The sequence below is a fragment of the Nelumbo nucifera genome, chromosome 6, assembly GCF_055504915.1.
Source record: "Nelumbo nucifera cultivar China Antique chromosome 6, China Antique-T2T, whole genome shotgun sequence".
NCBI lineage: Eukaryota > Viridiplantae > Streptophyta > Magnoliopsida > Proteales > Nelumbonaceae > Nelumbo > Nelumbo nucifera.
The window spans coordinates 16386773-16410275 of NC_142654.1; the positions used below are offsets into that span (position 1 = coordinate 16386773).

Consider the following 23503-nt stretch of genomic DNA (forward strand, 5'->3'; position numbering starts at 1 on the left):
TGGAAGACACTAATTAAGGGTGGGCCATGGGCTGAAATGCACGTGACCAATCTAGAAGGTTTCCTGCTTAATGGATGGTTCGAATTGGCCACATCATCCATCAATGTGACAGGTCATGTGGGGGGAAATTAAATTATGCTCCCCTACTTGATCTATTTAGAGAGCCTTTTTCCTATATTAACCATAAATAGTTTGTGGGGTGGGGGAGTTGAGGCAAACTGATTGTCATGTTTTCCAATTTATGATCAACTTGTTGGAAAACTGTAGGCATCCCTTGAAAAGAGGGCACAAGGGAAAGGGAAAAGAGGGGGTGGAGATTTGGTCAAATCCTATTTTTGATAAAATAGACACAACACAATTGAAAGCCAAAAGGTATTTCTATTCTTTATTCATAACTATAAAATTTATAAGGAAAAACCTATGATGCCGGAAAGAGATGACATCAGAAAGGCTTTGATCAATCAAAATCTCCTCTGAACCGTGAATTTTGACAAAAACCCATCTCATTGGTTACTGGCCACTAGCTTTTATGATGCTAGTTGCTGTAAGTTTTTTTAGTATCATGTCTTTTCGGTATCATAGTTGAACTTAATTAGCATTTTTAACTATTAAAACATATGTTCTTATTAATAATGTTTAGGGGGTGTTCCTCTCTATCAAAGTGAGATGTTGTCAAGTCACTCCCAATTAATAGTAGGAAAATGAGAAAAAAAAATACAGAATATGGCAAGCTTAGAATTTTTTATAACTTTGTTTGGAACTTTATTCAAGCATAAAAAATATTTAATTTTAAATAAAATTTGATTCTTAAAAGAAATTGTCTCCGTCAATTTTACAATTGTAGAGCCAAAAGATTATTTAAAATTTGCATCTAAAGAAGCCTTGGTTTAGTGTATCATATTATATCCTTTTGGTCAATATATTATTTCATATCAATATTTTTAAAATTGGATTGGATCGGACAGTCAGACTGGAAAAACTGGGAACCAGTCACCGTTTCACTCCAAAACCATTATTTGACCAAAAACTGTTGATTTGGTCAATGAACCACTAACCTAGGTAGTCAAACCATCGAACAGTTTGACCAAGGAACGGTTTTTGTCCATTTTTTGGGTTTTTAATTTTTTTTTTTTTATCAGAGTGGGCCATCCGTTCGGACCAGATGGTCAGACCATTCGACCCAGGAACTGGACCCAAAACGGCTCCCTGTCCATTCCGGTTTTTAAACCCTTGATTCAAATGACGTTATTACTTTTTGTTTATCCACATAGTACTGCTATATTATTACATTTATTCTAGTACATTTTCTTACATGGGTTTAGGGTTAACAAAGAAAAAATTAATCAAACCCAATTCCATGTAACATATAGAAAATTTCTAACATAATTTAGTTTGGTTTTATGTGTGTGTTTCCAGAAAATGTTATGGTTACTAGGGGATAGAATTAAAATATATTTCTTAATGCATTAACTCATGATAAAACTAATAAAATGAAAGCAAATCCATTTATGGGATATAAGAAATGAAAAGAAAAAGGACTAATTTAAATATCAATTTATCATGGAACATTTTTCAAAGCAGAATAGTGAAAATTGTATTCCTATACTTGTTAGAATAGCATTCCATAGTAAAGTATTCTCATTGGAGAAAACCCAATTGTAAATTTGTAACCAGCCCTTCTTATAAGAGAATTATATGCATTTAAATTAGGTCAGGATATAGATCTTCAATCCAACCTCTTATTATCATAATCGATGACCTTTGTTTTGTCAATCAGAGAGAGAGAGAGAGCATATGAATTTGACTTGGGATAAGTTGATTAATATATTTGTATTACTTATCATGGCTCATCTACTCACTTATCTACTTATCTAATAATTTAGGTTTTAGATGTAATGTATTTCATATTATATGTTACTGAGTTCAGGTTTTACAATATTAAAACAAAGTTTATAAACAAAGAAATTAGATCGATTATGAGGGTGTCTTGGATCATGTGCTTTTTGTCTTGGATCACGTGAGCTGCTGCTGATTTCACATAGCCTTCAGCCAATCCCAAGGTTGGTCCAATACTCCAATTAATGTCACTGGTTGAGCCACGTGGCTTTCACCGATTGCTGAGCTAACTACAGACTGAATATTGCCTTCCTTAGGTAACAACTAGCAACCGTTGGATTTGACTACTGGGAATTAATCTATGGGTGAGCGTAAGGAGATTGTTAAGTGTTAGATGAAGTAACGTCTCTAAGCATAGCCGCAGTATGACTTTCAGGCTTTCTATGTTGCACCAATAGCTAATTTTAATAGAAGAACCGCTCTGTTGGCCTACAGAGAGGCTGAAGGAATCGCCACCCATTGAGATTGCATAGGCAACCAACCTATCATAGAAAGCTAGAATGCTGATGATGAGCCAAAAACATAGAAATTAAAGCTTATATAAGACGTGAGAACTAGGGTATAATATTTTGTACTATACCAATTTCTTCTTTTTAGGTAGGGTAGACAATGCAGCCTTGGTTGAGGTAGGTTAGGGTTATGTTAAAAGAATATAAACCAACTTTTAACATAGGGTTGGATAAAATTTTCTAGCATGCATGACATTAACTATGATACTCATATAATGCCGCATCATAATTACATCCTTGTATATATAATGGTGCTAAAGTGAGATTATCTTAGACCTTGTTTGATGATTAAGTGGTTGTTAAAATAAGTACTTCTTAAAAGAGTACTTCTTAGAAGTACTTATTTTAACAACTAGTTAAAGTTGTTTGGTAACCCACTTGTCATATCACTTGTTATGTTTTTAATCACTTATTGGGGTGGGGATGTTTGATAAGCTACTTTTTCCATAAGTGCTTATATTGATACAAATGACAATTTTAGCCTTCACTTCAATGAGAATAATAACTTCATAAAATAGAAGAAAGTGGAAAAACGATAGGTCCGCCGGCCACTTTTCCTCACCATGGATTGTCGTCGGTGGGCCTATAATTGGGTGCTTCACCATCTGGTTCGAATGAGAGGAGATGGAGGTATAACCCTCGCGCTAAGGTATTTTAAGTATTATAAGAAAATAATAGGGACTGGTTCGTCCCATTTTATTGGAGAAGTATTTCAAAAAGTGTTGAAAAAAAAAACCAACTTTAGGTCACTTTTTTAAGAAGTACTTCTTCTCCACTTTTTTACCAAATACATAAAACCACTTAATGCATAGTCTCAGCTTTTAAAAGACGTACTTCTTATAAATGAAATCAAGCAAGGGCTTAATTCATTAATATTAAGTCTAAGAATTTAGAATCATATATAGTTATAGAATCCCTACAACTAGTTCGGGCCTAATTGAATTGAGAAAGGTTTTTCCTTTTCTTAATTTTAATGAGCTCAGCCTAGAGATCAATCTCAGTTTTCTATACCCCAGAATGGATGGCATCTGTCTTCCCATTGTACATAACTAATTAACTTTCTTATCCAAAATAAAACAATAGATTAGCACCCTTAATCTTGATCTTTCCTCCACCGGTATATGCAGTGAACCTCTAGAGATAACCTTATTTTAATGGTGTTGACTGTTGACCATCATTTTGAGTGCACACCATTCAAGGAAAAAAAAGATTAGATTTCGCAGAATTATTGTACTGAATTGCGTTAGGAGATGAATCATACGCTGTACCGCCATCATCTTTCCAAGCAGGCAAGCAAGCTTGATGAATGTGTTCACAAAAACATCGCTATAAATAATAATTCACACCATAAATGCATGGCGTACATGGAAATACAACCAAAAACTGAAAATTATTCTACATTTGATAATTCTATTCCATTCCATGTCCCACTTCAACATTAAAATCAAAGTCTCATAAGAAATTTAACAAACCAACCAATCATCTGAGTATAGGGTTAGAGTAAGGGCTAGTTATACAGAACTACTAAGGCTATATTAAATGTTCGAGCTCAGATCTACTATCAACAACATAAAAGTATGGGAGATATTTCCAATGTGCTGTAATGCCTTGTCGTAGGGCTGTGGATGGCATATCTGGATTCAAATTGCATCTGAATCTATTACCCATAAAGGCGCTTAATTGCCGCACCTACCTACAAGATACTACAGCCAAGTATCTGGAACATCTTGTGGGTAGTAGGCCTGTTCATAGGTCAGGTAGCCCAATGGGTTAGCCTGGCCTGGCCTGTCTTAAATCGGGCTAGGACAAAATTTTAAGCCTGTGAATTCGGGTTTAGGCTCTAAAAATTGGGTCCAAATAAGCCCAGCCCAAGCCCGAGTCTGACCTAATATATATGTTAATAATATATTAAATGTATAATAAAATTAATATAAAAAGTATTAATATATTAAATGTATAAAATATTATATTATAAAATACCTGCCAAAATGGGACTTCAGGTTTTATATAAGGCTGGACTCGGGCCTGGTGATTTGATTTTCTGTTTATAAGGAAGCAAAGCCCGACCCATGAAGAGCTTGTCTCTGTACATCATGTAGTCCATGGGTTTTTAAACTCTTGATTGACTCTTTATTAGTTGTTCAAACGGAGTGATGCGCAGAGTGACCAGCTGATGAGCTGAAGTAGTAGTAGGTTATCATCAGACATCAGCAACTTTGAAAGAAAAGAATGCATGAGATCGTACCCATGTTCTAATTTCAATCCTAATTAAGTTGCAATTATTAGTTCGAAATCGGATCATCAGGAGTTGAGGACCAAAGAAAATCAGCAGGAATATTACGTACCAGAGTTCGAACTATCTGTGAGTTCATCGTGATTGTGGGAGTAGTGAAGTCATCCTATAGGAACTGGTTAGGCCTTGTAGAATGAGTGTGGGTTCAGTCTTTACAAAATTGTGCTCACACCGTTTTTTTTTTTATTAATGGGGAGATTTTTTCAATGCACGATTGAAAAGGGGAGTGAGAATAGGGCAGGCATGGATTAAATCAAGAATCATCATCTGGACTTCTCTCTTTTTCACAAAGAGTTGTTGGTTCCATTGAGAATAGGGCACACATGGTCGTCCCAACACACACAAATGTTTGGAGAAGAGACTGAAACGCACCATTCATTTTCGAAATATACATTCTAATTTGGTGATACCATCCAATTTCAAAAAAATAAATAAATAAATAATTGGAAACCATGCAATTCGTCTATGATGGGTATAGGGAATTTATCTTTTGTGGTAATTCTATTGAATTAATGGTCTATAATCGACGCATAATCACCACAACCCGTCATGCTTAACAGGGAGATAAATCAGCAATTATCAAAAGAGAGGTAAATCAAAATGGAGGAGGACCCAAAACCCAACAACAGAACACAACCTCACCCTCTCATCCCAACCCAATACAATGCTCGAAAAACATAAAAATAAAAGCCAATCATAAACCATCAAGACCATTAACCTATATAAAGAGGCAAAATACCAAAATAGTCTTCTTTAAGCAAAAATGTTGCCTCCCTTTGTATGTTAGATGCCAAGGATGGGGAATTTTCTCAAGAAGGATATCAATCAAACATTGATTATTACTCTCAATCTTTACCTCCAAAATGTGTGAGATAGGCAAATATAAAGATAATCATAAAGAGCATTAAATTCAACACTAATAGGGGTGCCCTTGCTATAAAATTGCGGAAAGCAAAGCAAAAGCCCCCTAAAAAGCTATTGTTTTCAAGTTTCAACCACCTCTTCCACTAATTCCAGGGTTCCCACGGCAAGTACCATCTACAATTAAATTATTCCTTGCTTTTTTGGATAAATAGAAATGTTGAGAATATCAAACACTAGAGAATTGACACTATAAAAGCAATTTTTTTCAACCATTTGTTTGTCTTAAGAATAAGAGTATAAGAAGGAGATTTCTTACCTTCATATCTGCGACAACTTTCCTTCCAAATTATCCAAACAATGAGAGAATGAAGAATACTACTAAAGTTGTGAATTTAATTGGAGAATCAACGGAGGCTTGATTCCACCACATCACATGAGAATTCTATCAAAAACATGTTGAGTGGAAAAGTTTGGAATTTCCAACAATTTTCCACTAACTCCGTAACACCATGAGCAAACAAATAATTGCAACTTTGAGGCAAGATAGATTCCTTTTTTTAATTACCTCATCAACAGGAACAGCTCCGTGCAAAAATTTCCACATGAAAATAGAAATTTTAGTAGGAACTAGGAAGACCTAATTTTCTCACCATTTTGTACCAATTAATCAAAGGAGGCTAAGGTCTAATGATATTCCAATCTGATAATGAAGAGAATTTGCATTCTAAATAATTTTATCCTCTTCCCATAAAGAAACATTTCAACCTTTTGCCATGTCTATGATACAAGGGGGAAAATAATTGGAAAAACCAAAGTGCTAATCCCCATCATATTATAAGACTTAATTGATTGAAAAGTCATTAACATCCTCATCATCCAAATGAAAGATAAGAGTCCCCGAACCTTTCCATTATCATACCAATATAAAAAATCACCTTTATCAACTAACCATTAACAATGAGACAGCTATCCATTATAAATCAATCATTTCCTTCCAAAATCTGGAGCCATTTCTCGGACTTAACAAAAGAGTCGAAGGAGTTGATTTAACACATTTAGAAGTCATAAACTCTGCCCAAATACTATTTCATTGCAAAAGATGGAACCGAGCTTTCAATTTAAAGGCCCTTTAAAATATCAAAAAGAAAACTTATACTAAGAATGCATCTCCATGCATTATGTTACCATCCTAATGTATTATATTACCAAAATTTGAAGTGCCCCACAAAGGGTTAGCCAATAATTTATGAATTTTATGAATAATCACCTTGAGAGGAGATACTAGACTTAGCATATGCATAGGCATGGAGCAAAGAACATGTTTAATAAGAATCAATTGACCTCTTACAAAGAGTGCCTTAGCTTTCCACCCCTCAATCATTTTCTAAGTTGTCAAAATCATTTGTTTTTGGTCTTTTATGACCAATAAGAGTTCCCAAATAAGAAAAGGGAGGCTCTTTATGATTAAAAATTGTAACATGTTTTATCATATTAATTGTGGAACCATTCACTTTGTGATGCACAATAAAACAGGATTCTATCCTTGTTAATCCCTTGACCAGAGACATGTTCATAAATAATTAAAAAGTCATAAGATTTGTTAAGCAGTTGAACTTTTTTTATCACCTCTAGCAAAAATTATAGTATCATCGGAAAATAAGCTGTGTGAAGTTGGAATACATCCATGAGGAATAGCATACTAAGCGACCAATCCATAGCGAAGGCCTACTTGTTTTCTTTATTTTTTTTTTCAGAAAAATTGCATGCTACAATTTTTCCTTTGTACTGCTTCATGGGTTATACTAGGGGTGCTCATGGCCCAAGCTGGGCCAGATTTTGTGCAACTGATAAGGGCTTCAGCCTAGGCTCAAGTACAACCTGCATCGCAGGCTTAGATTATAAGTTTGGGCCTAGCCCTACATGACCCAGGTCAAGCTTAAAGGCCTTCTAGGCCTAATGAAAAGATACTTAGGAAAACATGGGACAGGCCAGGCCAACTTTAGACCCATTAAAGTCTAAACTAGATCAACAAACTAGGCCAGGTTTAGCAAGGGTAAGGCTTTGGGCCTATGGCACAAAAAATAAGGCATTGATCCCTAGACTTGGATTAAGGCAAACCCATTCTTGAGCAATATAGGGCTTAGAACAACACCCAATAGTGAGTATTTCCATTGAATGTTGTCCCGAGTCCCATGTTGCTTAAAGAATGAAAATGAAGATCTCACCTAGGAGGACAACTCTCTCCCATACTTTAATCGAGTCATCTATTGGCACGTGTTAACTTATGTTGACACGTATCAACTTATGATAAATGTTAAAAGTTTTATATTTTATATAAAATAATAAATATTTAATATTTGATATAAAATACACATGCATACTTATTAAATGCATACATAAGGCCTTTACTCAACAGAGGGTAATCCATCCCAGCAAAAGGATTTGATGCTAGGTCTTCACTACAAATAGCTAGAGATCGTACCATGGGAGCCACCAAAGCACGTTGCGTCATGCTCTATGCCAAACTAGCTGACACTATCAATCATACAACTTCCAAGCTATAACGCATATAGCAAAAACCAACAAACTACAGTCACCAAGGTGAGTTTCTTGGATAATCCATTCAACAAAAGTTTTTTAATTGGGTTTTCTGAGGAGACAAGAGTTTCTTTTACATGTAAGCTGCATGTTAGATATCTGCTAGTTCAAACAACCATCACTCGAAGTGAGTTATTTTCCGCGTACAAGCTTCAAAACTTTCTTGTCGACCCTTAACCCTACTCCACTCCCCATTACGAGTGTACAACCTTAAATATAAGAATAATATTTACAACTATTTCCTAATGACAAAGAAAATTAGTAGATGATCGGATGTCACCGATTAAAAAAACAAAAATCATATTAGACTTATGGTACACGGAAAAAAGAAATAAAGTTTACACATGTAGAAACATGGATACATTAAAACAAGGTTATTAGGGAACTTCTTTCCCAATTCCGATAGAAGGGAGTGGAATGATTCTTTGGTGATGATGTCACTTGGATTCCAGCCGCGAGTCTTCAGAAGGCGAAGGTGAAAGAATCATTGAATGAATAGTTCCTCCCAGAAGTGAAAACAACCTCGGTTTTATATAATGCTGCTATTGTTGGCCCAACCGTTCCTGATTAGACACGAGAAACACAGATTTTAGGTATTGGTTTTCAAAAACGAGTAACTACTAAAGCTTGTCTTAAGGGCAATTTCAAAACAGATGCAGCAGTATCCTCATACAACACACCACCCCCAAGTGAGAAAACCATAAAGATTTCAAATTTCTAGCACATAATATGTTAGAGCACTGATTCAGATGTAGATTGAAAATGGCACTGAAATTAATGCAAATCAAAATAATCAACCACTAAAAGTTCTGGCCGTCCATTCTTTCAAGTTTCAATGAATGTAATGCAATTTTATATTCTTGCACTGTTCTCAAATCAGAGTGTGGATTGAATGCGACTTCAGTCGAGTAGAGAAGCTTGAAAAGAAATAAACATGGTTTCATGCATGAATTTCTGAGTTATGCCCTTCATGCATGTACGACTGAGTTATGCCCTTGATCTGCAGTTAACGTTCCTCATAGGCCTCGTTAGTATTTTTGGTAAAAAGGGCAGGTAAGTTGGTCAGTGCAAGCATTGACCAACTCACCCACATTCGTGTTTTGGTATTAGTTGTCCCAAAGAGAAGAACGACTCCCATGCAGCTTAGGGTAAGTATCACCCTCCGCCCACTTGGGTAAATAACTCTCCCATCCGCAGGGACAATTGTTAATGCATGATGGGGCAATACCCCTTCAAAAATGACACTTTACTGGATAAAATGGTCATTGTTTAACTTTACCTGGGAAATAAAAAGCACTAGTAAGTGTACTTTCCTGGGTAAGTGTTTCCCAGGAAACATTTGCCCGGATAAGTGCACTTACCCAGGTAAATGACTACCAGAAAAACAAACTAGGCCATAACGGAGCAAAGAATTCTAGTACTCGGATTTCCAGAGTAAAATGTTTCTTGCATTCAGTTCATTTAAGGAAAAAAAGGTCCTACCTGAAGCATCTGCATTAATTTTGGATGCTGCTCCAAAAGCTGGCACAGTTTCTCCCGATCACTCAACAAAGACTTCATGGAAACAAAAGAACCAGTTAAAAGAGAGAACTGATAAAACAACTCTCATGCGCATCAAAATTGATTTGAACATTATATTCAATTTCAAGGAATACCTGAATAGCTTCAGGAGAACTGAAGTACTGTTGTAATGACATCCCTGAATCTTGTTGTTGTTGGGTCACATTGTCACCTTGGTGATGCGATGTTTGTGTATGCGAATTATCAACTTGCAGTTGCTGGGGTTGTGAAAGGTGCTCTTGATGTTGGGGTTGATAATATACATGAATAGGAGAAATATGTGGTTGTTGTGGCATCTGTAATGGTTGCACCTGCATTTGGATGGGGCTATGTAGCATAGAAACTCCTTGGTCTGACTGCTGTTGTGAAACTTGAATGGGCGGCCGAAGGTGTTGAGGAGGCTGAGGTGGACGAGGAGGCTGTGGCGGTTGCAGTGGTTGCAACTGTGCACGAGGTTGTGCTGACTGAATCGATACTTGAGGAGTTGGGACAGTAACAGTATGTGGAATACTTGGTGGATTCTGACCCTGCTGCTGAGTTGGCATACCACTAAAAAGAGTTGCAGGCATGGATGGAGGCCTGAGAAGCAAGGGAGGTACCAGTGGTGGTGGTGAATAATTCAGAGTGCCTCCAGATGCAGAAAAGATACCTGACCTTACATCACTTAAAGGTACAGAAGAAGTCAGTGGAAGTTGGGTTGTTATAAAACTTGTTTGATTATACCCTGAAGATTGGGAAGCAGAAGTTTTAACAGCTGTTTGTGTAACTGGAGGAGCTGAATATGGTGGTGGCATGGGAGGGAGTGGTGGTAGTGGAGGCCTAGCAGACCCACCAGATGTGTTGATCTCATCATGCAACCTACCAGAAGAGACTGAAGTCCAAGGGTACTTCGAATCCACCATATGATGATGAGTTGTTAATGCTGTAGCACTGCTGTTAAATGCAGACTGGTTTTCTGTTTGCAGCTGCACATTAGAATATCCACTTAGTACTCTACAAAGAGATACCTGGAAAAAAAAAATCTGAACAAAAGATCTATGAACAAGTTCATATTCTCTTACATGGAAAGCTGGTACTGTACTAGGACCATTAGTATCAAATGCTTGTGGTGGGAAACCTGTTGGAAGTGGTGGCTGCAAATCTCTCATGGAGTGACCATATGGAGAGGTATGACTTTGAACAGATTCAGCCGTCTGAGAAATTGCAGAAGACACTGTTGGCGGAGGGGGCAATGGAGGTAGAGGCGGTTGGTTGAGCAGAACCTTCTGATCGTATGGCCCTGGAGCTCCAGTAATTATAGGAATGTTAGTAGCTTGTTGTGGACTGTCCCTCTGATAGAAAGTGGGTGGAGGAGTTCTAGAATCTGAACTCTTATTATAAAATTGTGCAGGAAATGCTGATGTGTTCCCTGATGCAGAAGAATCAAATCCACCAGAGGATGTAATGGGAACAACATTCTTCACATCATCAGATTGCTCTTGGAAGAACCCTCTCTCTGTATTTGATCCAAAGTACTTCTCTGAAGAAATACTCACTTCACGACTAAATGGCATATCAGGCCGTGAAACTGGCCTCCTTGAAGAAAAGTCACTTGGTGTAGTTTCATCCATAATGGAAACTGAAGGGGTACCCAACTGAGAAAACTTGGTACTTTCATTCACATCATTTTCAGTCTCTTCTACAATTGAATGGGGAGAACTTTCACTGATGATGACAGGGGCAGGCTGCAGGTTATCATCTGGCTGAGGAAATGGAAGCCTATCATCAGATTCAGACTCCTCATCATCAAACACAATATTGATTTCCTGATCATCATCCAGATCTGCCTTCAACTGCCTAGATTTGTTGAACTTACTGGAATCTGAAATATTCTCAGCAGAAACATTCTTGACTTGTACCACTGGTTCCCCAATTGATGCAGTTACAAGATTATGACGCTCCCTTTCTCTAGCCATAAATTCATCCACATGAATTGATGGAGGTCTGCCACCAGTAGATCCTCCACGCTGAGCAGAAGTTACAACATTTGAACCACTACTTACACCATCAACATTTCTTTCTCTGGCAACATAGTCATCCACATGCATAGAAGGAGGTCTGCTAGTATTTGGCTTCCGCTGCCGAAAGGTATCTCTACGAGTAGGACCAGAAGAGGCAGTAGGTGGCCCCAATCCTCGTGAAAATGAATTAGGACCCACAGTTTCTGCACCTGAATTATCTACTCTGGAACGTCTATTAGAGCCCTCCATTGATGCTAGTTTTCTCTTTACAGGGAGTGATGGCATTGACAACCTATCAGAAGAATCTGGGCATTCCCACAGAAACTTCTCTGCAAGACCCTCAAAGGAAAAGTAATCATCAGCCTTTTCCGCACTATCCTCAGTCTTCCTGACCAGAGGAAGTGATGACCCAGCTTCAACACTTGTAATGCTCATCGAAGTTAAGGATGGCCATAAGAAATGAGGAGGAAAGATTTTCGATGGAACTACAACATTATTTGATATCAGAGGCAAAACTTCACTAGAAATGATGTCATCCACTTTAATTGAAACAGTAGGCTTTTGCAGCAACAATAACATGAACCTAGCAGATTCTATCACCTGCACAATTGATAACAAATGATGATGATGATGATTGACAGTGATGTCAAATGGATGTTGCTCACCAAAATAACACAATGAAAGATTAAATAAGTTATACCTGAGGTAAAATGGTTTCCAAACTTGAAATGGCTAAATTTCCATCCTCACTGAGCCTATTGTCTAAAAGAGTTACCAATTCTTCTATCTCCTTGAATTTTTCTTCAGAGAATTTGTCTATTGCACCCATATCATGAGGAATCCCAAATAGGCATTTCAATATAGCCACACCCTCCAAGTTCAAGCTGAGAAACAGTCCCAATTCAGATTGTTAGGACATTTAGATTAGAGCCAGAATACTTAATCTAGTAACTCTGCGACTTGAAAACATGAAATTGTACCCAAGCATTAAAAATTGAACATAAAAGAAAAATATTTGATTGTGGCTGTTAAGTGTGTAATACAAATCTAATAGAACTGAATATTCATAACTGCAATTTATCAACGAGCAAGTTGTACATTGTCAAAGATCCTGCAAATTGGAAAGTTTTCAGCCAATAGAAATGGAAGCATGGACTTGAAATCTGTAATTTCCAGAAAAGAGAAGAATAGCCTATTGTGGAAGTGGAATTGAGCTTTCCAGAAGACTTGGCAAACTGTCATAAAATCAAAGAGGAATTTCAAAATACGCCTTGAGCCAAAAAAAAGCTTAAAATATGGTCAAATGGCATGAACCCAGAAGGAATGAACTCTACTCTCTACAAATACGATTAATTGCAAAGGCAAAAAAAAAAAAAATCACGGGGAATTTGATGAACTCACTAGATATTGTTTTCCTTCTATCCAACTACAGAGTGCATACTATAAATAAAATAAAATAAAAAAGAAATTAAAAATGGGCTTGATTACACCTTCCATGACAAGGACCTAGGATGTCAACAAAAAAATTGGAAGGCCAAGACCTCACATTACAGCCTCTTATTGGGTCTATGACACCAACCCTTCCAAGCCTTACAAAGAACAGCTAAATAGAGCAACACCACTTTCAATTTATCATTGATGCCAAAAGGGGTTATCTGAATAATTCTAAACATTATTTTATTCTTTTTCTAAACCACAGTTTCAGGAGAAGCCTTGGCCCTTCAAAACATGGGGGATTTTTTGTACAAATTTGACATGGCATAAAACTTTGTGATTCTAGGGGAAAATGGGTATTTATTTGTTCCTTGTTTCTTGCTGGGGAGATAGGAGAATTTAAAATTTAACTGAAAATAGCATGTATAACAAAACTGTTTTGTGGTAAACCTGCATTGACTCAACCCTATAGGGGTTAGGATAGGATCAGCAAGATGTTCTATATTTGGAAAGGGTCAAATCAGGCTCAGTATTGCATCTTTGTTTACCAAGTTGGCCCAGGTTTGAGTTGGCACTGTTTTGGGTCAGGTTCCTGGTTGAAACAAACCTGTGCCAGATCCAACCCAGTGACCTATACACTCACCTTAGTGCAATAGTGCAGAAAGTGGAAAATCAATATTTCACCATTTATTGGTTGGGCACGTTATGGAACAGTCTAGGGATTGAAATATCTCATCCAAGGTAGTAAGAGCCTTAGAGCACAGTCCCATTTTTAGATATTCCCTAGAAAAAAGGTGGTTTGTGTCAAGACTCAAGAGTGGCCTTTTGTAAGAGATGGTGATTGTAAACATGGTTTAAAATGTCAAAACATTCCCACTTCTATGGTTGCCAACATTAAATATTATGAAATATATCTTAACATATACTGTAAGTCTTTAAAAATATGGCTGACATTTAGATATTCTGAACTCTTATGTAAGGACAAATAATATGTAAATCATAACTTTTATATTAAGTAAAACATATAAAGTAATATTTATGCACTAAGTATCAATAGGAGTATTACATAATAATTTTTTTAACTTGTAAATTTGTTCTAATTTTAGAACCGCCACTTTAATCAATTTCTAAAAAAATGACATACAAATGAAAGGAAACTAGAAAATAGAAACCAAAAAAAAAAAAAACCAAAACTAGGTGTCAACACATTGTCCTTCATTCGTAAATTCTCCCAACTTCTCAATTCTCAATGAACATATCGGTTGTCTCTTCAACATCCACATGTTGCACTACATCAATATGCTATTATAATTCAAATTTCCAAAACTCTATTCTCTTTCTTTATTCGATAAGAAATATCTTTCCCATTGCTTTTCCTTCAAATCTAAATAGATATGCCAAGGAAAGAAATGTAGGGAAGTTATAAGCCATTGGATCTAACTGATAAGCCAACCTGAATAGACAAGCAGTCAAATTGCTAATCCAAGAACCAGTCACATATGTGTGTTGGAATTGAAATTAGTTCAGAATGAATTCTATAGTGGTCATTGCTCCTCAAATATACAAATAACACAAGTCATGGATTGACAGAAGTAATGTAACAGAAATTATTTGATTCTCCCCTATATAATATGTAACCAACATGATTTCAACATTTAATTCCAAAAACTTCATGCAACACCTAACATAATAATTCTACAACAAAATAAAATCAACATGCAAAAATCAGAAGAGAATAACCAGTGATGCAAGAAAAAAACCCACCTTTTACCTTCAACACAAAGGCCTAAAGCACCTAATGTCAATGCATTGACAATCTCAATGGCATAGGCTGGGAAACTTTCCTTTCCATCTATCAATTTTAGTAACTTTCTCCAGCAATGCAACATAGGAGGATGCTTTCTAATATCATATCTATCATGGCCAGTATCAGTTCCGACGCTTTCGTGTCCGTTCTCAGGACCCAGATCCTCCTGACTAGAACACTTCAAATGTTCAAAGATGGATGAGAAAGCATTTCTTCCCTCACCACAAGAAGCTAAGTCTTTAAAGACTGTGACACAAGCAAGTAATTCCTCTCCAATGGGTAGGACCTGGAAGAAAAAAGGAAAAAAGATTTTATTAATTAGTAGTAAGGGAATATAAATCCAATCTTAAACTAGTTAGAATAATGACAAGCATTAACAGAAGAATGCTTCGTAAATTTGGGATGACAAGCATGAGAACACAGGTTCAAGTCTTAGATTGGCCATTTATGTGTCGATCCATATCCAGTCCACCCCTCACAAGGCCCAAGATAGCTGGGGCCATCATTGGTTAATAGCCATAACAATAACAATAACAGCAATAACAATAATCATCTATGCTTAATCCCAACTGTATGGAGATGGCTACATGAATCCTGTTTCACCATTCTGTTCTGTACAGTGTCATATCTGTTGTCAAATTATGCACACTTAAATCATTTCTCACACCAATTCCTTTTCAGTCTGCCCCTAGCTCTTCTAGCCTCTTCAACTTGTAACAAATCACTTTCCTAGTTTTCTAACAGGACTGCAGATGGTCTTCCATGCACATGAACCAAACCACCTCAGTCTACTTTCTCTCATCTTATCACCCTACTTGAGCTACACCTAGGTTCCCTCATATGACTTCATTTCTGACCCTATCCTTTCTTCTTTTACCACATATCCACCTAAGCAAACGTGTTTCTGTCATGCTCATTTTCTGGACATGCTGTTACTTAACTGCCCATTTTACTCCATACAAAATAGCTGGCCTTACAACTGTTTTATAGAATTTTCCTTTTAGCCAAAGTGGCATTGACCTATCACATAAGACTCTGGATGCACCACTCCATTTTTCACATCCTGCTTAAATTCTTTGAGTGGTATCCTCCCCATCTCCCATTTGTTATGAATTATTGAACCAAGGTAACAGAAAAGGTCACATTGAGTTATCTCTTGGATTCCAATCCTAAGTGTATCCTAGTTTGCACTACTGTTACTATTATTAAATTTGCATTGCATATATTCTGTTTCAGTCCTTATTTTAAAACCTCTTGTTTCTAATATATGTCCATAAACCTAATTTTGCATTTGATCCTTTGTTAGTTTCAGTGATTAATACTATGTCATTAGCAAACATGAAGCACCATGGAACTTCCTTTTGAATATGTTTAGTCAATTCATCTATGACTAGAGCAAATAAACAAGGACAAAGTGCTGATCCTTGGGTCTCGTTCGCGTCTTGGTTAATGACTTACCTAGGTAAATGCACTTATCCATGCAAATGTTTCTTGGGAAACACTTATCCAGATAAGAGCATTACAAGTGTTCTTTTATTCCCCAAGTAAATGTGTACAATGGCCAATTTATCCAAAAAAGTGGCATTACTGAAGGGACAATATTGTCCCATCACGTACTAGTGATTTTACGGTGTGCATGAGCAAGTAATTTCCCCAAGTCTGAGAAGAGTATTACTTCCTAAGGTAAATGAGCCGCTCAAGAATCATTTGTTTCCACGGGACCCACTAACACGGTAAAAGAATGTAGGTTTATTTCTTTTCTGTGGGACCTACCAACTCGCCCCTACTTCCCGAAAAACAAATGAGGCCTTGGTGTAGACCCATTGTAACAGCCAAATCTGATAAATAGTGAATTCATCAAAATCTACTGAAATGCATGATTCGAACGGATTTCAATAGATTCACTTACTAGAAACGGACACCAAATTGCAACATCCTCTCCCTTTCATGAATCATGAGGAGCTTGTGCACGTATAGATCCCGCAAAAGTTAAATTCATACAATGATCTCCAGAAACTTGGATCCCCCATGCTTGATGATGTTCACAAAGCATGTGATCATTAGACAGCCTTTACTACACCACTGGCTTTTGGTGACTGTGTAAGAGCCAAGATTTCAGCCTTTCTCAGGCATTAATGATTGCATTAAGTCTTGGGATGAGGATGGTGATAGAAGAGGACTCCTAACAGTTATTGAGAAGGTGAAAGGTTCCCCAAGTTGGTGATGAAGCTGAGACACTAACATGAAGGTTAGTCTTTGCTTTGGTGGAGACTAGACCTGTTCATGGGCCGGGTGGCCCGACGGCCCGGCCCGACCCCCGGACGGGCTTGAACAGGCTTTTTGGCCCACGGGCTTAACCTCGGGCCAAAAAGCCCGGCCCGCATAAAATTCGAGCCGGGCTCGGGCTTTGCCAAAATAGCCTGGCCCGAGCCTGACCTATAGTTAAACCTAAGTAAACCCGGCCCGACCTATAGTTAAACCTAAGTAAAAACCCTATGTGATGTCCATTTGAATAATTTTTTTGATTTGAGAAGGTTGTTGATTCACTTGTAGGCCCATTGTTCATTTAAATAGGGGAAAAAAACATCTGAATTAAAATAGATAATGTCTATTTGAATAGGGAAAATTTTGATTTTCTTTTATTAGGTCGGGCTTCGGGCTCGGGCTCGGGCTTCGGGCTATTTATCAGGGTCGGGCTCGGGCCCAACTTCTAGGCCCGTTGGTCAGGCCGGGCTCGGGCTCGGGCCTATTATTTTTCTGTTAATGAACACTAAAAGCCCGGCCCGAGCCCAGCCCGGCCCGGCCCATGAACAGGTCTAGTGGAGACCAAGATACAGATGCATATGAGAGCAATTGTACAGGTATGGTATACAACTTTCTATTCCCGTGATCCCATAAAGGTATCTCATTTAATATTGTATCATGCTTTCATATCTAATTTTTCAAGTTGAATATCTTTTCTTTTCTAAATACTTGTATCTTGCCAAATTTAAGTAAGCTTCTAAAATAAACAGATGTTCTATAATATGATTTGTTATATGTCAATGCAGCATAATGTTGTATCATACTATCAGGTACACATCATGTCCAACACTAGCAGTACATAACATCTTATTGTCTTAGATCCTCTGTTTCTTTAAACATAATCACAAACTTATAAGAACAAGAGAAATCTGCTGGGGGCATTAGGCCATGTACCTTCTGTATCTTCTAATAAAATTTGTCATTAACAATACATTAAAGAAAATGGTGGATTGATTTTAATAGGTAAGTATTTATCAAAAACCATTATAATAGGTAAGAAGTATTTCTTTTTTGTTGCCTAAAGACTTGCATAACAATAGAAATTGTATATATATATATATATAACTCAAAAATATCAAGATTGCATCTTCAGGAAATTACCTGACATAACTTAAGAATGCGGATCAAAATTAAGAAACGATCTTCAACTCTCAAGTTCTCTATGTTGCTCCTGCAAGAACCAGAAACATATTTGTTGTGCGCATCAGTAAAATTAACTGTCCACAAAAAGGGGCCATTACTCAGTACTGGACTCAGCCATGTGGTCCTTCTTGGACCTAGCGTCCAGCATTTAAGCACAAACTGGTGGCAGAGATGATATACTCACTTATATGATCCAATTAAACCATCAAGCCAACACTGGATTAAAGAAGGTAATTATCAAAAGGTTCATCATATACTCACTTATATGATCCAAAAGGTGACAGAGATGACCGAGAATCACAAATCAAAAGGCAGGCCTTAAATACAGGAAGGCACCAACTAAGTAAAGTCAACCCATTTTTAACTGGAAGCTCCCCTTCTGAGTAACATGCATCAATGCACCTCTCAAGTGTTGCTGTTAGTATCTGAATACCACCTTCTTTTAATAACAACATCTGAAAAGAAAGAGGAAGACAATAAGAAAAAAAATCCATATTGCAAATTTCATTTTAAAATAGATCCAGATGTCTGCACAACCTTGGCACATGGATGCTCCAATAAACTAGCAAGAAAATCCAGCAATCTATACACCTGGACACAGAAAATTGATGGATGTCAAAGTAACCTAGATGAATGAAGTAGAACACCAGTAGCAAATATCACCTTGAAGATATCCAAATCAGACAGAATCATTTTCTTTGAAACATGAGCCTCTATCCATGATATTATTGGTCGGAGCAGAATAATAGAACCATCAACATCTTGACAAGCAATACGAACTATGAAAATTCGAAGCATGTCTTGTATGACAACCAATGCCTGTTTCAATAAGAATTGTTTTCATGGGAAAAAGATATTTTTGCAACCAGAAAAAGAAGAATACATTAAGAAAAATAGATGACAAATAAAAAACTTACACTAAAGGAAAAATCAAAGATAATCTGGGCAATTTTGTCAAAAAGTGGTTTCAACCGACTAAGAAGCATTTCAAGGTGTCTGGATTGCATGTACCAGTTTACTTGTCTCTCTTTTTGAGGCCCTAATAATGTACCAATAGCCAATGTTCTAACAGCACTCAATGGGGGCATCCCATTCTTCCAAAGCCATATACCTTCTTCTGGAAGTAGATCACTCTGTTGATGGGAAAGAGAAAAGGATTCATGAGATATCATATTGGGGTTCACAGATAAAGTAAAAGAAAACTATTTCTTCCCAAGAATAACACGGAATTAACATAATATTATTTCAATCACACAACAAAATAAACAGACAACAAAGAACTCCTTACTAGAAGACAGAACAAACTGCAGGCCTCTTTTGGACCCAGTGCAAGTAATGAAGTTGCATGGATGCTGTCAAGAAGGCAATGAAAAAGGAAAGGAGTCCAACCAAAAACTGGCCAACAAGCAAGCGCAGACACAATAAGATGACAGACAGCTCCCATACCAAGCGCAGAACCAGGATAAGGAGAGCACAAGTCTGCTGCACATGCTGCTAATTTCGGACTGCACTCATTATAATCCAGAGTTACAATACAGGCATAAAATCCATTGAAAATATGGCAAATTGGAATGGAGATTCAAAATCACCTTACTTCTCGATGCAGTCGCAAGAGTGCATTCAATAGCTTTGTATTTCGATGCTGCTCCTTAGCTTCCTGCAGAGTATTGGAACAACAAAGGTATGACAAAACCTGAATGGGTGTTGTTTCTGCAAGCAGTAGCTACTGACCAAATAATAGTGAAAATACAATTAGGCATGAACTACGAAATAGGTATACTGTGTTAAATTTGAGCAAATATTAATCCCACATGTACATTATCTTCAGCAGTGATTTAAAAGGCACGCCAGGCACAACAAGTGAGGCGCATTTTGGGGTATGTGCCTCGCCTAGGTCCTAGGTGCACGCCTGGTGCGCCTAGGCATGCGCCCTACACCTCAGCCCAGGAGTGCTCCGAGAACCCCCTATTTGCTAATGTTGTTCATTCATTCATTGCAATAAAATATCTTCTTAAAAGGCAATGAAAGTTATAAATTCATTATTTTTTATATGGGAAATAAGAATTTCAGACCCTAACATAGACTTGTTCGGGCTTGCCTCAAGGGGCGTGGTACAAAGGTGACTCATAGAATCAAGAATGCAATATGTTTTACATCGCATTAGCTACTTGAAGCAATGCAATTAAGGAGAAAAAGAGATCGTGGGATTTACATGCTTGAAAATGCTTTCTGTGTTTGCTTTTATTTTTAAATTTTCATTTGAATACGCTTTACATGTTATGTTTATGTAGTTTAATTTTAGATAATAGGTTTTTTAAAACATTTATTATAAAATTTAAGTTTATATTTTTTATTAACATTATGTTTAATTTTTTTTATTTTTTGCATTTTTTAATTTTTTGGCATTTTTTTGAATTTTTTGACTTTTTTTATTTTTTAGCTTTTTTTTGTAATCTCAGGCGCAAATTGGCCCTTGCGCTTTTTTTGCGCCTTGAGCTTTTAAAACAATGATCTACAGAACAAAGTTATCTCCAATGATAGTGTGGAAATTAACACTGAAAGCCAAATGAAATGATAATGGGAAGGAAAATATTACAGTACAACAAACTCATCTGCAATGATAGTGTGGTAATTAACACTGAAAATCCAAGTGAAGTGATGATGGCAAGGAGAATAATATACCCAAATTCTTGAATACAGAACAGCTCTCTACAAGGAAAACCTGTGAGTACCATATAACAGAGCATACTGCAACCAAATATGACACATCTGAATTGCATTTATGAACAAGCTGGTCAGGCTCATCAAAGCAGGAGCCCAGCATTAGTAAGGTAAACCTGGTCTCTCAAATAATCCTACTACCAAATACAACCTTATAGAATTTTTTTATGTCCAGACTCCAGATTCCAAATCTCTATTCCCCCTTGGACCACACCTATGTCCCCTACACAGTAGAGTTCCTTCCCTCAAAAAATAAAAAAGAAAGGAAAAGAAATTTTAACACTGAAAGAAGCCCTTAATATATCAAAGATCCTTCAAAGTTTAGAATATGTATTGTAAAAAGGATGAATGCCATTACTTATTATCTCTGTAGTATCTCAGCCGATAGGAAATGCAAATGAAGATGGCAAGAAACCAGAGATAACAATTAAAAAGGATCAACACCATCTTTGTAAAATAAAAATGCTGGCTTCTTGTGCATCACTCCATCCTTTTTGATCAATGAATTGATAAACATGAGAAAATCTTATTACATAAACATGAGAAAATCTTTTTGATCAATGAATTGTGCAATACTGGTACCAAATGGAATGAGATATTCAACCTATAACCAAAGCCCTGGCCACTACCAAGGTTTTAACATTTCTACGAACCCATGACTCCCAAGCACATCTGATCTATGAGAAAGAAAAACAGTCTCCATCATTAACATCATAAAGGTCAAAATCCAATGAACGAGAAGTGTTTTACCAAAACGAGAGCAAGGACCTGAACAATGTTAACGTTAGCTGATCCACATAGACAAGAGAAGACAAAAAAAAGTTCCTGAATCTCTGAAAGCACCTCCAGTGCTGAAAATAGAAAAGATAAATCCTGAATTCTATATGCAGTATTCAATGGTATCTCACTGACGGTGGAAACAGATAATGAAACAACTAACAAACATCACAACAAGCACTTGCAGGTTATAAAAGGTTCAGGGTGACAACTCCACATGATCCATAATATCACACAGGATCACCTAACCCATGACAAGGATTTCTAAAATTTATAAAAAAGGATGGATGAAAAACTACATTCATGGCTTCCACCCTGTGAAACTTTCTTTGGAAAGATTAATACGTGACATGCTGCAAAAAAGAAGGCCAAATAAGTGCATATCCCCTCACATGTGATTTTTGTGCAAAAACAATGGTGAAACCATATCCCATACTTTTTATCCTGTTCTTTGGGTGCAGGTGAACTCCTCAGGATCTGGTGGGTCTCTCTGATCCAAACTTCTTGAGACAACCGAAGAACAGGGGAAGAATTATGTGGAAAGCAGTAAGAGTTGCCATGTTATGCATGGGAAGAAAGGAAAGGGAGGATGTTTAGTGAAAAGAGTAGAACAGAGATGGTGATCTTTGATACAGTTAAAATCAAAGTGCAACATTGGGTGAAGACCCTGGAGGATTTCCAAGGCTTCTCAGTGAATGACATTTTGAGAACTTTGAAGGAAGTGGCACTATCAGCTCAGGCCAAGGAAAGAGTAAATATGGACTGGACACCCCCAGCAACCAATTTTGTTAAACTCAACCTTCATGGGGAGTTATATTGGTAATCAGGTTGTGCCTGGACTGGGAGCGGTCTTCTGAGACACAGAAGGAAAGGTGTTAACATTGTTTTCAGGACCCTTAGAAGATGGTGGTAATGCATTGACATTGACAGCAAAGTTGTGTGGATTACTCCATGGTTTAAAATTTGCTAAACAATTTGGATTCCACAACTTGGAGGTGGAAGGGGACTCACAGGTGTCTGACAAGATGTAGCTCCCAAATCCCATAGATCTATACACACACGTTTCAGGAAATAAAAAGCATAAAAAGCAAGGTGAAAGTTTACTTTAAATGGGTGAGAAGATCAGCAAATGGAATGGCAGATGTCATGGCTAAACAAGGGACAGCTAGGCACCAAAGTTTTGGGCAAAATTATAAATGATAAAGTTGTCTTTCGGGTGGAGAAAACCCCTACCTAATTGTAATACTTGAACTTGATATTAATAGAATCTCTTTTTACTGATAAAAAAAAAACCTACATTAATGACTCTAATCCTTTTTCTCTTGTTTCATGTGTGTGCACAAACAGTGGACTAAGCAAGACCTCACCCTACTGAACAAGACCAGGGCAGGCCATGAAACAAAGGTGCTTTGTCTTTGGCAGACTTAAGGCTCGATTCCAGGTCCATGGGGCAAGGGCCAGCCATGCGCCCAACCTATTGGCTGTTACAACACAAGTTGAGTTGCACACTTCAGGCAATTATCTTTCCGAGTTAGATTGAAGCCAATAATAACTAATGATTTCAAATAATTAGGCCTGTAATCGGACCGGACTCTGA

The 23503-nt window shown here is 37.1% G+C and overlaps 1 protein-coding gene across 1 annotated transcript in view; it reads right to left on the minus strand.

Annotated features, from left to right (window-relative positions):
• Positions 1–8168: 8168 nt before the first annotated feature.
• Positions 8169–23503, minus strand: part of EMB2016 (mRNA methyltransferase EMB2016) — a 44240-nt gene continuing 28905 nt past the window's right edge. The window contains exons 16-28 of the mRNA XM_010248996.3: positions 19998–20065; positions 19697–19913; positions 19326–19541; positions 19072–19227; positions 18946–18999; positions 18670–18863; positions 18367–18436; positions 14919–15247; positions 12421–12604; positions 10782–12320; positions 9816–10685; positions 9643–9714; positions 8169–8723 (exon numbers count right to left, since the gene is read on the minus strand). Coding sequence (XP_010247298.1) covers positions 8703–8723; positions 9643–9714; positions 9816–10685; positions 10782–12320; positions 12421–12604; positions 14919–15247; positions 18367–18436; positions 18670–18863; positions 18946–18999; positions 19072–19227; positions 19326–19541; positions 19697–19913; positions 19998–20065 — 3990 coding nt within the window. The 3' untranslated portion in view covers positions 8169–8702. The remainder of the gene's footprint in view (positions 8724–9642; positions 9715–9815; positions 10686–10781; positions 12321–12420; positions 12605–14918; positions 15248–18366; positions 18437–18669; positions 18864–18945; positions 19000–19071; positions 19228–19325; positions 19542–19696; positions 19914–19997; positions 20066–23503) is intronic.